The following is a 16,300-nucleotide window of genomic DNA, read 5'->3' on the forward strand; positions in this document are numbered from 1 at the left end:
TTTTGCAGAGTAGATGGAAAAAATTGGCTTCTGTAGGGGTGATCGGAGCCCATATATACTTAATCATGGCTATTTTCCAAAAGCTTTTGAGGTCTGTGGGACACTTTGAGGATTCACCTAAGGAAGTACTGGGGTTGCTGGTTCTAGCAGAGGGGCAGGGGGGTTGCTGGTTCCAGTAGAGGGGGCAGCGGGGTTGCTGGTTCCAGCAGAGGGGGAAGGGGGGTTGCTGGTTGCAGCAGAGGGGGAAGGGGGGTTGCTGGTTCCAGCAGAGGGGGCAGCTGGGTTGCTGGTTCCAGCAGAGGGGGCAGCGGGGTTCCTGGTTCCAGCAGAGGGGGCAGCGGGGTTGCTGGTTCCAGCAGAGGTGGCAGTGGGGTTGCTGGTTCCAGCAGAGGAGGCAGTGGGGTTGCTGGTTCCAGCAGAGGGGGCAGCGGGGTTGCTGGTTCCAGCAGAGGGGGCAGCAGGGTTGCTGGTTCCAGCAGAGGGGGCAGCGGGGTTGCTGGTTCCAGCAGAGGGGGCAGCGGGGTTGCTGGTTCCAGCAGAGGGGGCAGGGGGGTTGCTGGTTCCAGCAGAGGGGGCAGCGGGGTTGCTGGTTCCAGCAGAGGGGGCAGCGGGGTTGCTGGTTCCAGCAGAGGGGGCAGCGGGGTTGCTGGTTCCAGCAGAGGGGGCGGCGGGGTTGCTGGTTCCAGCAGAGGGGGCGGCGGGGTTGCTGGTTCCAGCAGAGGGGGCGGCTGGGTTGCTGGTTTCAGCAGAGGGGGTAGCGGGGTTGCTGGTTCCAGCAGAGGGGGCAGCGGGGTTGCTGGTTCCAACAGAGGGGGCAACGGGGTTGCTGGTTCCAGCAGAGGGGGCGGCGGGGTTGCTGGTTCCAGCAGAGGGGGCGGCTGGGTTGCTGGTTTCAGCAGAGGGGGTAGCGGGGTTGCTGGTTCCAGCAGAGGGGGCAGCGGGGTTGCTGGTTCCAGCAGAGGGGGCAACGGGGTTGCTGGTTCCAGCAGAGGGGGCAGCGGGGTTGCTGGTTCCAGCAGAGGGGGCAGCAGGGTTGCTGGTTCCAGCAGAGGGGGCAGCGGGGTTGCTGGTTCCAGCAGAGGGGGCAGGGGGGTTGCTGGTTCCAGCAGAGGGGGCAGCGGGGTTGCTGGTTCCAGCAGAGGGGGCAGCGGGGTTGCTGGTTCCAGCAGAGGGGGCAGCGGGGTTGCTGGTTCCAGCAGAGGGGGCAGCGGGGTTGCTGGTTCCAGCAGAGGGGGCAGCGGGGTTGCTGGTTCCAGCAGAGGGGGCAGCGGGGTTGCTGGTTCCAGCAGAGGGGGCAGCGGGGTTGCTGTAGAAGTGCTGTACCCCAGCAACAACTAATATTACATTATCCTTTCTTGCAGCAAGATGAATAGGGACTTAAGATTTTGGAAGGAAGCAGCAACTGTGATCTTGGCTGCAGGCGTCCGAAGTAGCTTTGTGAACACAAGTGCCACCAGTACACAGGCACATTCGGTGCCTAAAGGAGAGAAAAATAATGCTCAATCATGTTTGGAGACAGCTGTATTCGATTATACCGTGCTTATGTTACAGCGGAGTGCAAAGAGCAGCTTCATGCCTCACGCTCAGGTATTCCCGGGTGGTACAGTCGACCCTTCTGACTTTTCCAATGAGTGGATCCAGATGTTCCAGCCATTTTGTGAGCCACCCAACTTTAAAATAGGTGCGGTCAGGCAACCTGCGAAGAGACCTCCAATTTTTGCAATGGACCGGAGAAAGTTGGGATCTGAAATCCCTGGAGAGGTAGCTTTCCGTATTTGTGCTATTCGAGAAACCTTTGAAGAATCAGGGATTCTACTTGTCAAACCAAATGCCCCTGATAAATATTTGAAAAGTCAAGAGGCCATACAGTATGATCAAAAAGAACTTGCAAAATGGAGACTACTTGTACAGAAAAATGCAGAAAATTTTATAAAACTGTGCAGAGAGCTAGACTGTATACCAAATATCTGGGCATTGAAGGAGTGGAGTAATTGGCTAACCCCCACTTTCCTGAAGGGAAAGAGGTTTGATGCTGTGTTCTTCATTTGTTGTTTGCAAGAGATTCCTTTTACGTTGCATGATGGCCGTGAAACCATCCAGCACAACTGGATGTCCCCTCTTGATTTTATTGAGGGCTACAATTCAGGGAAATTCTATGTCCCTACCCCGCAGTGGTATGAGCTGGGCAGGCTCTGCCGATTACCCCATCTCCAAGATCTGAAGCGATTCAGCCAAGATCGTGCTTCGGATGGCTGCGAGCGATGGTTTCCAATTCGTCTAATTGCTTCTGATGGCTCCGCAATTCTGTACCCTGGGGATGAACTTTATCCAGAGGATCCAGATTACACAGGGGAAAGGGAGATGGACATCAGTTCCTCGAAAACTCTGGAACAATTGCGGCTGGAGGTTACCAGGTTGCACCGAATAGAATTGAGAGATCAGCATAATACTGCGCTGTATGTAAATATTGAGCCTCCATACAAACATGTCCACCCACTAATGATAAAAGCTCAACTCTAGTCACCTGTGAATTGTCTGATGTTAAACAAAAATATTTGGCTGAAATAAATATGAGTGTTCTTGAAAATCATGAATGTTAATTTTTAAATATGTTTTTGACTGGAACTGTGATGGTCACAATATAAAAAATCAAGGACTTCCACTTGTGACCATGGAGTGATTGGTCACATAAAGGGCTGTTCCTGTTCAAAGTCACAGAAAAGGGCTCTTTACCCAGATCCGGGTGGAATTTTGATGAAAAGGCGTAGGTGAATGTTAGAGGAGTAGTTTACCCCTGGAATGGTATGTCTTCTGATCACCGGACCCGGCAGAAAACAGTGAGAGGTTTGGCTGGAAAGTTGAAAGTCTTGTGCTTCACAGACAGTCTCTTCCAGCATGCAGATGTTGGGAGGGGCAAGCTGTAAGGTCCCAGATACAGGAACTGATGACTTTTATCAAGGAAGAATTCCATAAACAGAGGAAAGAAATGCATGAGGATCATGCAAAGGCCATTGCAGAAGCTGTGGCACCCCTGAAGAGTTCTTTGGAGCGGATGGAGAGGTATTTGGTGGTGCAGGGGTCACAGATTCAGGAGATTAAAGGAATGATCTCGGACCACAGCGATCGTGTGGTGGCTCTGGAGGCGGAGGTGTGGCTCCGAGGAGACCTTTGTAAAACACTGAGGGCAAAGGTTGAGGAGGAGGAGAACCTCGAGAAGACAGAATCTGTGAATAGTGGGCCTGTCAAAGGAGTGGAAGGTGAGAGCGCCACGAGGTACGCCTCGAGGATGCTGGCGGGACTGGTGGCAGAAGGGGTACTGGATAAGGCACCTGAAGTGGGCCGAGTGCATAGGTCTCTGAGGCAAAAGCCTAGAGCTGGGGAGCCGCCGCGGGCGGTGATCGTGAGACTCCATAAATTTGCGGAGAAAGAGAAAATTCTACGGTGGGTCAGGGAGAAGCGTAGCTGTGACTGGGAGGAAAATAATGTCCGGATTTATCAGGACATCGGAGCCGAGTTGGCAAAACGGCGGGCAGGTTTCAACAAGGCCAAGGCGGTGCTGTACTGGCGGCAGATCAGCTTTGGGGTGCTCTCCGCAGCGAAATTATGGGTGACGTTTGGAGGCTGGGAGTATTATTTCGACACCTCAGAAGTGGCCAACAACTTCATTAGGAGCATAAACTGGGGGAGAACTGAGTGGACAATGTTTGGGAACCGGGATACTGGCACTATGTAATGGTAGGGAGCATGTTTGAAGCGGGTGTAGGGATTGGGGGATTTTCGCTTTTTTTTGGGGGAGGGTTCTGTTCAATGTTGAGATTGTAAGAAATTGTAGGGGTGAAAAGTTTATGTAGGGATGGATGTTCCCCCCGCCCCCCCCCTTCCTGTTTTATGGGACCGTTTGTGTTTAACATCTGTTTGTTTGCTTTGGGAGAAGGCTACCTGGAGTTCAGGAGAAGTCCTTGTTTGGTTGGGGGAGGGTAAGGCCAGCAGGAGGCCTTCGTCTTTGAGCTGAGGAATGGGGGGGGGGGAGGTCATTAGAATGTGCCTTTGGGCAGGGGCAGCCACGGTAGCAGGTTATGCTGGTGAACGTAAGTGAGGTGGTGGGGGAGAAGGCCAAGAGGGCTGGCCGGGGGGAGGGGGGAAGTGGGGTGTAAGAAGGGGAAAGGGGAAAAGCGGGGGGGATTTCTGCGACGCGGCAGGGGGTGAGAGATGACATGGTCAAGGGCAAAGAAAGGGGCCATCTGGGTTGGGCTAGGTACAGAGTGGAATTAAAGGGACAGGAGATAAATGAGGAAGATGACGGACGATAGAGGGATTGGAGGCGCAAGTCTCCGGTAAGGTTGGTAACGTGGAACATCCGGGGACTGAATGGACCGGTTAAAAGCTCACGGGTATTCGCGCACCTCAGTCGCTTGAAAGCGGAGATTGTCTTTTTGCAGGTGACACCTCCGAGTGAAGGACCAGGTTAGGTTAAGGAAGGGGTGGGTCGGGCAGGTTTTTCACTCGGGGTTGGATTTGAAATAGAGGGGTGTGGCAATTTTGATGAGCAAAAAAATGGGGTTCGTGAGTGCGAAGGAGGTGAGGGATCCAGGTGGGAGATATGTGATTGTGAGTGGGGTATTGGAAGGGGCACCGGTAGTGTTCAGAAATGTGTATGCCCCAAATTGGGATGATGTGGGTTTCATGATGGGGTTGCAGGCAGCAATCCCGGATTTGGCCACGTACCGGTTAATCATGGGAGGAGATTTTAACTGTGTCCTGGAGCCGAGGGTGGATAGATCAAGCCCCAGGTCGATGGGTAGGGTACGAATGGCAAGGGGGCTGAGGGGGTTTATGGAGAGGATGGGTATGGTGGATGCATGGTGCTTTCAGAACCCAGGGGGAAGGGAGTATTCCTTTTCACACGTCTATAAGGTGTATTCGAGGATTGATTACTTTGCAGTGAGTCGGGAGATTTTGGTTGGGGTGGAGGGGGCAGAGTGTGTGGGGATAGTTATCTCGGACCATGCACCCCACTGGCTGGATATTCGGTTCAGTACGGGATGAGAGCAGAGGCCGGGGTGCAGGTTTGACTCGGGGTTGTTGGTGGATGGAGGTTTTTGTGATAAGGTGTGGTTGGCGATTAGGGATTATTTGAAGTTGAATCAGAATGGGGAGGTGTCGGCGGGCATTTTTGGAGGAAGCACTGAAGGTAGTGGTCCGGGGAGAAATTATCTCATTTATGGTTCGTGCGAATAAGGAAAGGACGGCGGAACATGGCTGTCTAGTGAGCGAGATAGTGGAGGTGGACAGGGAATATTCGAGGGTGTCCACCGTGTAGGATTTGGTGAGGAGGAAAAAGTTGCAGGGGCAATTCGACAGGCTGACAATAGGGAGGGCGGTAGGGCAACTGCGTAGGTCAAGAGGGGTGCAGTACGAGTATGGGGAGAAGGTGAGCTGCATGCTGGTGCACCAGCTGCGGAGGCAGGCTGCGTCCTGGGAAATATTGAAGATCCGAACTGGGGCTGGGGATGTGGTGTCAGAGCCAGGGAAGATAAATGAGCCATTTAGAGAGTATTACCAGGGACTTTTATGAGGCAGACCCAGGGGGAGAGGACGGAACATGGGATGGTTTCTGGACGAGCTGGAATTTCCCCAGGTGGAGGAAGCAAATAGGCAGGCGTTGGAGGAGCCCCTGGGGCTGAGGGAGGTACTGGATAGTATCAGTGGTATGAAGTCAAGGAAGACCCCTGGGCCGGATGGGTACGTAGCAGAATTTTATAAGGAATTTGCGGCGGACCTGGCACCACATCTGTTGGGGGCATTTAATGAAGGACTGGAGAAAGGGGAGTTGCAGGAAACGATGAAGCAGGCAGTAATCACACTAATCCCAAAAAAAGGGGAGGATCCAGTGGAATGTGCCGTATAGATCCATATCACTATTGAACATGGATGTGAAAGTATTGGCTAAGTTGTTGGCTGGGAGGATGGAGGATTGTGTCCTGGGGATGGTTGCGTGTAGGGCAGGCGGCTTGCGAGTAATAAAAGATGGCTGTTGAATATGGTGATGAATCCGTCGAGAGCTCTGGTACTGGAGATGGTGGTGTCCATGGACGCGGAGAAAGCATTTGATCGAATGGAGTGGCGGTACTTGATCGAAGTTTTGGGAAGGTTTGGGTTTGGGCCGAGATTTGTGACATGGGTGCGGTTGCTGTATGTGGCGCCAAGAGTGAAGGTGAGGACAAATGATATGAGCTCACGAAGCTTTGACTTACACAGGGGTACGAGGCAGGGGTGCCCGCTGCCGCCTCTGCTGTTTGCGCTAGCCATAGAGCCATTGGCGATGGCTCTCGGGGTCGGCAGAGTGGCAGGGGATAATGAGAGGACGGAAGGAGCATCGGGTGTCGCTCTATGCTGATGACCTCTTGCTGTTTGTTTCGGATCTGTTGGAGAGTATGGGAAGGATTATGGGCCTGTTGGGGAGGTTTGGAGGGTTCTCGGGATACAAGCTGAATGTAGGGAAAAGTGAGGTATTCCCGATGCATGAGCTGGCACAGCGGGCTGATTTAGGGGGAATGCCATTTACGGTAGCGAGGGATTAGTTTAGGTACTTGGGATTCAGGAATGGACGGAGCTCCATTAATGGAACTTAACGAAGCTGGTGGAGGAGGCCAGGGAGGATCTTAAGAGGTGGGCTACACTGCACTTGATGTTGGCGGGGAGGGTCCAAGTGGTGAAAATTAATATTCTGCCGAGGTTCTTGTTTACCTTTCAGGCTCTCCTGATCTTTATACCAAAGGCCTTTTTTCGGAAAGTGGACACAATCATCTCTGACTTTGTATGGGTGGGTAAGGTGCTGAGGGTGGGGAGGACCTTGCTACAGAGGCAGCGGGGGGGGGGGGGTTGGCATTGCCGAACTTGCTTCATTATGATTGGGCGGCGAATGTGCACATAGTGCGGCGGTGGTGGGAAAGAGAAGGGGTAGAGTAGGTTAGAATGGAGGAGGAATTTTGTAAGGGGTCTAGTTTGAGGGCTATGGTGATGGCAGCATTGCCAATGGCTCAGAGTAGGTATTCAGGGAGCCCAGTGGTGCAGTCCACGGTGAAGATATGGAATCAGTTGAGGGGGCATTTTAGGGTGGAAGGGATGTCGGTGCTAACGCCGCTGTGCGAGAATCATGGGTTTGAGCCGGGGGGGGGATGGATAGTGTATACAGGAGGTGGAGGGAAGTGGGGCTGGTCAAGGTGGGGGATCTGTATTTAAAGGAAGGGTTCACCAGTCTGGAGGAGCTAAGGGAGAGGGTAGAGCTGCTGAGGGGTAGTGAGTTCAGGTATCTACAGGTTAGGGACTTTGCACTGGAAGGGGTTCCCTAGATTGCCGGGATACACCCTGCTGGAGCGACTGCTGCTTCCGGATGTGGAAGGGAAGGAAAGAATTGGGGATATATATCAGTAGCTGGGGGAGCAGGGAGGCGAGCGTGTGGTGAAGATCAAGGAGAAATGGCAAGCGGAGTTGGGAATAGAGATCAGTTGGGGAGTATGGAGTGAGGCACAGCGAAGGTTAAGTGGGACCACCTCTTGTGCAAGAATGAGCCTGATACAGTTTAAGGTGGTGCACAGGGTGGGCTCAGCAGGGGAGTTTGAGAAATGGTGGGGGGGTGTTTGTGACCGTGTTTGAGGAGCTGTTCGTCGCGGGGGGGGTGGGGGGGGGGTGTGGGTGATGGGGAGTGGGGGTGAAAAAGGAGAAAAATCTGGACAAACTGTATAGTTGATTGTTGGGAAGAATTTTTCCTGTGGTGCTTATTTGCTGTAACCTACTTTGATACAAGTTTGAATAAAATGCGTTTTATAAATAAAAATATATAAAAAATCAAATCATGTAAACTTGACAAGGGCAAGTTACAGTGATTCCACAAATGAACAGCTTTTAATGTAGCAACTTGGGCGGGTATATGAAACATAGAATATCCAGACAAGTAAACAACTGTCTTCAGAATGTTAAATGGATGGAGGAACAGTCAACAAAGGATACATTTTATTTTATTCATGTACAGGATGTGGGTGTCACTGGCTCGGCCAGCATTTATTGCCCATCCCTAGTTGCCCTTCAGTAAGTGGCGGTGAGCTGCCATCTTGAACTGCTGCAGCCCCTGAGGGTAGATACACCCTCAGAGATGGAATTCTAGGATTTTGACCCAGCGGCAGTAAAGGAACGGCAATATATTTCCAAGTTGATGCGCAATCAATAACTACTGAAACGAGGATGTTGTTCGAATTGAAGGCTTTAATCAACAAGATGTTTCCCCAGCAGCTCGAGTACAGAAAAGGCAGGCTGCTGGGAAACACAGGCTCTTATACTCCGCCTCACTGGGCGGAGCTACCTTACCCTCTGACCAACGAAATACAAACCATTGGGCCAATGAGCAGCAAGCCTTCTCCACCAATGGTGGCTCAGCACTCCCAGGTACCATAGTACCTCCAGTCATACTACCACACAAGTCAGGATGGTGAGTGACTTTGAGAGGTGCCTCCATGTGATGGTGGCCCAAGTATCTACTGCTCTTGTTCTTCTCGGCTGCAGTGGTCGTGGATTGGAATGTGCGACTAAGGCAGCGTTTTTCAAAGTGTGGGCCGTGACCTACGGGTGGGTGTCGGGAGACTCGTGGTGCGATCAATTGTGGCATTCCCATGGTGGTCCCAATTGCGGGGCAAGCACCCAATGCCCCTACCAGCATTCTTATTGAGAATGGCAGCCCCTGCTTCCTTTTAAATGAGAAGAAATAAGGCTGTAGGTAGCCTTCCAGTTGCAGTGATGTGCCTATGGGCAATATCATAGATGGATGGTGTGCGACCTCCAACCAGCAGGTGGTGGAAAAGACACCATGCACACTCTAGACCACGGTCATGTGACCTGTAATTTCCATATAAGAGGAGACACCCAGCCGTCTTCAGAAGAAGATTGAGAGGGTAATAAGACATACAAGTGAATGGTCAGTGCTGGGTGCAAGTTCCAGAGGAGTAGTTGGCAGACTCCATGATAACGTGCTCTGTAGTAGATTGCTATATTACCATACGAGACTCAATTAAAGATTCTGGATTGGACATGTCAAAGTATTTGGTGGATTTCTTCGGAAGGTGCAATGGACCAAACACAAAACCAGTCAGCAGCAATGAGCAAGCATGCACCCTCTATGTGTGCTTTTGACACCAAATCATGGAGGAGGGAGAGCTTCTTGCATTTTCTAGCTGCTGGCAAGCAAGGCACGAGGCCTGTGATGAATTGTTTTCTTTTTTTAAATAAATTTAGAGTACCCATTTTTTTTTCCAATTAAGGGGCAATTTAATGTGGCCATTCCACCTACCCTGCACATCTTTAGTTTGGGGGGCGGGGGTTGAGACCCACGTAGGCACAGGAAGAATGCGCAAACTCCACATGGACAGTGACCCGGAGCCGGGATCGAACACAGGTCCTCTGCGACGTGAGGCAGCAATGCTAGATTAATTGTTTTCTTACAAGTGCGAGACGGCCAGAGACACAAATAAGCAGTTTACCTACTGGACAGGTTCATTCATCTGAATCTGTTAGCAAGAGCTGCTCAGGCCAGTCCAAGGCAAGATGGAGCAGTGCTAATGTTAGCTCTGTACAGAGCTCCAGGGCCTCTGGTTAATGGCCTGCAAAGAAGAGCTAAGTTGATTTCTTGAGGTGTGACTTTGTCACTTGTGATGTGGAGATGCCGGCATTGGACTGGGGTGAGCACAGGAAGAAATCTTACAACACCAGGTTAAGGTCCAACAGGTTTGTTTTAAATCATTGGCTTTTGGAGCACTGCTCCTTCCTCAGGTGAATGAAGAGGTAGGTTCCAAAAACAAAGTCAAACAAAGATGCAAGACGACGCATTGAATGCGAGTATTTGCAGGTAATTAAGTCTTTACAGATCCAGAGAGAGGGGTAATCCCAGGTTAAAGAGGTGTGAATTGTCTCAAACCAGGACACTTGGTAGGATTTTGCAAGCCCAGGCCAGATGGTGGTGGGGGGGAGGGGTGAAAGTAATGCAACATGAATCCAAGGTCCCAGTTGAGTCACTTGATACTTGTGCCAATGCAAATAAAGATGCAAAGCTTGTGCGTTATATGAAGGGAAATAAGGTAAATGAGAGAGGTTTGAGAACAGGTTTTCGCATGAAAGGCAGCGGCGTGGGTCACGAAGGTCGGCCGTTATGGTGCGTATCACAAAGGTTGACCCGGCAATTTAACTTGCCTCCCCACCCTCTACACACACCCACAAGACAGACAAACACAGAGGAGTGGAAAGAGGAAAAGAAAAAACATAAGTGAAAAAGAAAATAATTTTTGCTTCAGGTGATTGTTCTTAGTATGCTTTCTTCATAATAGGCTTGTGGACCACAGTTTTTGTTTTGCTGCCTGTACTGGACTTTCCTGCAGTTTTAAAATACCGTACTCACACCTTTCCTGGAGAACAGTCTTTGTTTCATCAACCCTTGCTTTCAGTTTGTGGTTTGTCTTCAGGCCTCTGCGGTTTAGAAAATACAGTTCTCCCAGGCAGCAGGCCTTCTGCAGAGGATTAGCAATAGCTTTCTGGAAAGATTTAGCAGCATCTTTTTACCTCCGTGCTGCTGGTTTGAAACTGAAACCTCCTTACCTCTCTGAACCATTTCAGTAGGATAAGATCCAACCACCGCCTGTTACTGGGCAGAGCACAGCATTTTGGGCTAATTTATTGGCCACCAGCCAAATCAGTCAAACCAAGTCCCAGCCCATCTCTCATTGTTGGTGGCTACTCCAGTTTAAACTGGCACAGGCTTCTGAATTCTTCTACGCGAATTAAAGGTACAGGCTGCTTCCCTTAAATCCACATGACCATTAATCAGCCATGGATCAAAAATATGATTGCAAAACTAAAAGAAAGGGAAAATAAGATGTACTGTTCTATGTTCTATACCTTAGATTAGGATAAATGGTCGGCACCACATTGTGGGCGGAAGGGCCTGTACTGTGCTGTACTGTTCTGTGTTCTATATTAAAAAGGAAGGGCCCTTACAGGAGAACCTATCATGATTCACGTGGCATGTGCTCTTGCCGACGTGAATGCACGATTTAAAGTGGGAGATTTGATTGTGACATTTAATGATACAAATTATAGAATTATAGAATTTCAGTGCAGAAGGAAGCTATTCGGCCCATTGAGTCTGCACCGACTCTTGGAAAGAGCACCCCACTTAAGCCCACGCCTCCACACTATCCCTGTAACCCAACCTCACCTTTTTGGACAATAAGGGCAATTTATCATGGCCAATCCACCTAACCCGCACATCTTTGGACTGTGCGAGGAAACCGGAGCACCCAGAGGAAACCCATGCAGACACGGGGAGAACGTGCAGACTCCGCACAGACCGTGACCCAAGTCTGGGATCCTGGAGCTGTGAAGCAACTGAGATAACCACTGTGCTACCGTGCTGCAAATAAGAATCCTCTTTATCTCATTGGTGAAGGGGGGGGGGGGGGGGGGGGGGGGGAGAACAATCTCAACAAGAAATCCTGAAGGTGCAAAAGCTATTTTGGAACTCCCACAGGATATTCCGGTCCCCCGAAAACAGAAGCTGAAAATCTCCCATATAAGAGGAAGCTGGATAGGAATGTAAAAACAGATGGCAAGAATTTCTACAGGTATTTAAAGAGGAAAAGAGTAAATAAAATGAGTGTTGGTTCTCTAAAGAGTGAGAATGGGCAGTTAATAGTAGATAACAGAGAAATGGATGAAATGAAGAGATATCTTGTTTCCGTATTCACTATAGAGAGTATAGGAAACATTCAAGTATTAGCTGTAAATCGGGAGGTGGAGGGGAGGGAGGAACTTGATCAAATTAAAATCACAAAGGAAGCAGTACTGAGAAAACAGATGGAGCTGGGAGCTAACAAGTCTCCGGAGGTCCTGATGGCCTTCCTCCCCGGGTCTTACAAGCAGTGACGAATTAGGTAGTAGATGCATTGGTGTTACTTTTCTGGAAACGTTCCGTCAGACTGGAAAGTAGCAAATATAACCCTTCTACTCAAGAAGGGAGGGAGGCAGTAAACAGGAAACTATAAACCAGTTAGCTGACATATAGAACATAGAACAGTACAGCACAGAACAGGCCCTTCGGCCCTCGATGTTGTGCCGAGCAATGATCACCCTACTCAAACCCACGTATCCACCCTATACCCGTAACCCAACAACCCCCCCCTTCAACCTTACTTTTTAGGACACTACGGGCAATTTAGCATGGCCAATCCACCTAACCCGCACATCTTTGGACTGTGGGAGAAAACCGGAGCACACGGGGAGGACGTGCAGACTCCGCACAGACAGTGACCCAGCCGGTAATCGAACCTGGGACCCTGGAGCTGTGAAGCATTTATGCTAACCACCATGCTACCGTGCTGCCCCCTCAACCCATGTCGTGGGAAGGTGTTAGAATTCACCATTAAGACTTCCGGTGTGCACCATGGAGTGCGTGGTCACACACACGGCAGCTCCTGCTAAGATCACAGAAAAGAGCTCTTTTTTTAAGCAATATGGAGTGGAATTTTTATGAAAAAGTATAGGTGAATGTTGGAGGAGTTTTTTCACCCGGGAATGATATGTTTCTTGGTTTCCAGTCCTGCAGAAACAGTGTAGGATTTGGCTGGGGCTGCAGCAGAGGGACAAAAGCCTATTTAGCCTTCAGGCGGGGGAAGGGCTGTGTTAGAGGCCTCAAGCTGACCTGAGGGCCCTTGTGAAAGCTGGATTCTAGCAGCAAAGGGAACAATTGGAAAATATCTCACCAAGGGCTCTTTTAAGGGCCCGCAACGCCGCTGATTTGATTTTCCCCCAGGTGGGAACGCAGCCTCGGCGCTTGGCGGCCGGTGGATGGGCTGGACTAGAAGTGGAGCGACCAGAAAATCAACTTTGCAACAGAAGAAGGTGCGAGGCAAAAAGGACAAGATGGCGGCGGGCGGGGAAGTGGCAGCAGTGGGCGAGGGAGCAGCAGGAGCTGCTGCTGCGCTCCTTCCAGGAACTAAAAGCTGAGATCCTGGAGCCGTTGAGGGCATCGCTGGACAGGCTCGGGGCGACTCAGGCGGCGGAGATTCAGGAGCTGCAGCAAAAGGCTTCGGAGAACGAGGACTCCTCGGCCTGGCAGTGAAGGTTGAGTCGCACGAGGCGCTTCACAAGAAATGGTTGACAAGGATGGAGGAGATGGAGAACCGCTCCCGCCGGAAGAATCTACGGATTTTGGGCCTCCCGGAGGGGCTGGAAGGTTCGGAGTTGGGGGCCTATGTGGTCCTGATGCTGAACTCGCTGATGGGCGCGGGGTCGTTCCGGGGACCCCTGGAGCTGGAGAGTGCCCATTGGGTGCGGCTGCGGAAGCCCGGGCCGAACGAGCCACCCAGGGCGGTGCTGGTCTGATTCCAACGCTTGGTCGACCGTGAGTGTGCACTTCGTTGGGCGAAGAGGGAGAGGAGTAGTAAGTGGGAGAATACGGAGATCAGGATTTACCAGGACTGGAATTTTATGAACAGAATACACCTAACAACTTTCCTCCTGCGAGCCGTCTCGCAGGCTTTGCTAATTTACCATCCGAATGTTCCTGGATGTAAATAGCATGTGGGCTGGCGGCCTAAGGGCTACCTAACGAAAAATGAAAACAAATTTGAAACAAAAGGTCGAATGGATTGCGTATGGGCCGCTACGGGTAAGATTTGAATGGGATCCCCGGGTAAGGCGTGCTGTGCCGTACCCGAGCTTGGCTGACCAAAGTGGGTTCTCAGACAGGGCGGGTCCTCAGTGCCGTTTGTCCACTGCCTGAGTAACCTGGATTAAACGGGCAAGAATGTGTTTACCGTGGGCTTGCAGCCTCTATTCACCGAATAGAGGGGCACCTAAAAACAAGGGAGGAGCCAAGATGCTCCAACATCTGAAAACAGTGAACTGAAGTTCTCAGAGATTTCTGCAGATAAACTTAGTGTGCGTGTGAGGGCACAATCAAACCATTGGGTTGGGAACCGAAGTTCTCAAAGGTATCGGCGGACAAACTAAAGTGCGTGCGAGGTGGTCACAATCTTTTCAGCTGAAAAGAAGGTGTCCAGCCTCCAACTGAACCAATAACATTGAAACAAACAAACATAAACTCACAAACAAAACATACGTGCAGGTTCCATCAGAAAGGACATCGCTTCCCTCAAGCGGTTCTTATTTTACATCATCTGGACACCTCACTTTTCCTCTGTCTCTGTGAACAGGGTCACAAAGGGGTTGCCGTATCGGGATTCAGACACCGTGTCGTCCTGCTCTCCCGGATCTCACACCCTTGTGTGGATCAGGCATGAAATTTTTGAATTATGTGACCGGGGGTCACTTTCGTCGTTGCGGACAAGTCTGTACGAATTGTCCCTGTGCCAAAGTAGTGGGTCTAAAAGTGAATGGGTATTGTCGGGGTAGTCGGGGTCGGGTGGTGGGTCTGGATATTTGATGTAGGTGACTTCCATGGGGTCACTGGAGTCGGGGTCATAGTCGCTGCAGTGTGGGCTGTAGTGTTGTGTGCTGTGGCTGTCCTCTGAGTCAGTGTCTGTATCGCTGTCTCTGCTGCGGCAGCTTGTGGGCGTTCCGGGGCGTGGTCTGTTGTGGTCAGTGGGCGGAGTCGTGGGCGAGTCCGATGAAGAACTGGTCTGTGAGGGGGATGGTGGAAACGTGTCTCTAGTGGGCGGGGTGAGGTGTTCTGCTGCGTCTAGCAGGACATGGTGTGCGTGGTTAGACTGTGTTCCATATGCCTTTAGCTGGTTAATATGGAACCACGCTGTCTTTCCGTTGGGGTATTTTATCCTGTAAACTGAGGGGCTAATTTTATCCGAAATTGAATATGGGCCGGAATATTTTGGTGCCAAAAAACTGCTGGGGTTATATACAGATAGCATTACCTGTTGCCCAACCTGGAATTCTGTGGGGTGTACGGTCTTATTAAAGCATGCTGTGCTTTGTCTACACCGTTTTCCTAGTTGAACTGCGGCTGCGATCTGTGCAGACCTCACAGTCTCAACCAGGTCTTTAACAGCTTTCTCATGGGTGAGGGCCGTCACTTCGGGGCTAGTCATGTCCAGTCCTAAAAGGAATTCTGTACCTTTCATAGGGCGTCCGGTCATGAGTGTGTGTGGTGTGTATCCTGTGGAAGTTGAGACTGTATTTCTGATAAACATGAGTGCAAATGGGAGCACTGAATCCCATGTTGAGTTGTTCTCTTGAACCATTTTTCTAAGTGTGGATTTTAGGGTCCGATTCATGCGCTCTACAATCCCGCTGGACTGTGGGTGATACGCAATATGAAAGTTTTGTTTGATGCCGAATATGGTCAGGACGTTCTTCATGACACGTCCTGTGAAGTGAGATCCCTGGTCCGAATCTATACTTCTGGGTAAACCCCATCTCGTGAAGATGTGGTGGGTCAGGATCTTTGCAGCTGTCTTAGCTGTATTCGTTCTTGAGGGGAATGCCTCTACCCATTTGGTAAAGGTATCAATTACCACCAGAACGTATTTATAGCCATTCCTACAAGGGGGCAATGGTCCTATAAAGTCGATCTGGAGGTTTGTCCAGGGGCCATTAACTGGTCGAGTGTGCCGAAGCTGTGCCTTTTTAGAATACCTCTCCGGGTTATTCTGGGTGCAAATAAGGCAATTCTCGATGTAGTGGGTTACATCTGTCCTTAGGTTAGGCCACCAACAGAGCTGCCTGAGGTGCCTCGTGGTCGTGTCGATTCCTTGATGTCCATGCCCGTCATGGAACAAGGCAATCATTTGATTCCTGTCCTGCTGCGGGACCACATAAAGCTGGTCCTTGATGATCACACCCTCATGTGTGGTCAGTGCGTGTCTAAATTTGTCAAACTGAGGCACAAAGTTGCCTTTAAAAATCTCCCTGAGATCCTCATCCTGCTTCTGTACTTCAGCTAAATCCTTGATATCGGTCTGTGAGACTTGAACTGCGCTCACAGGGGCGCTAGCTGGTGCGCTAGCTGGGGGTGTCCACAAGTGTCCTCGCCTGGAACCTGCCTTAGCCAGTGCGTCGGCTTTTACATTCCCAGGGGGGGATGACCTATGGTGGCTTCTAACTTTTATAATGCCGAAGGTTCTGTCCTTCGCTTTATCTAGAATGTGGCGGAGCAAAGGGGCTGATGGAAGGGGTTTCCCGTCTGCGGAGACAAAACCTCGTGTCCTCCACAGGGGTAGAAAATCTGTCAAACTGTTGCATATAGACTGTCCAAATATATGTCCGCCGGGCTGGGGAAAGAATT

The 16,300-nt window shown here is 50.7% G+C and overlaps 1 protein-coding gene across 9 annotated transcripts in view; it reads left to right on the top strand.

Annotated features, from left to right (window-relative positions):
- The window catches only part of nudt19 (nudix (nucleoside diphosphate linked moiety X)-type motif 19), a 40,988-nt gene extending 38,398 nt beyond the window's left edge, over nucleotides 1-2,590 (top strand). For 7 of the 9 annotated variants that reach the window (XM_038803002.1, XM_038803000.1, XM_038802996.1 and 4 more), the window contains exon 3: nucleotides 2,486-2,590. In XM_038803002.1, the coding sequence (XP_038658930.1) occupies nucleotides 2,486-2,520 (35 nt within the window). In that variant the 3' untranslated portion in view covers nucleotides 2,521-2,590. Of the gene's footprint in view, nucleotides 1-1,361 lie in introns of all 9 variants that reach the window. The other 2 variants (XM_038803004.1, XM_038803003.1) reach the window with 1 other exon arrangement.
- The last annotated feature ends 13,710 nt before the right edge of the window (nucleotides 2,591-16,300 follow it).

Source organism: Scyliorhinus canicula, chromosome 7, assembly GCF_902713615.1.
Source record: "Scyliorhinus canicula chromosome 7, sScyCan1.1, whole genome shotgun sequence".
Taxonomy (NCBI): domain Eukaryota; kingdom Metazoa; phylum Chordata; class Chondrichthyes; order Carcharhiniformes; family Scyliorhinidae; genus Scyliorhinus; species Scyliorhinus canicula.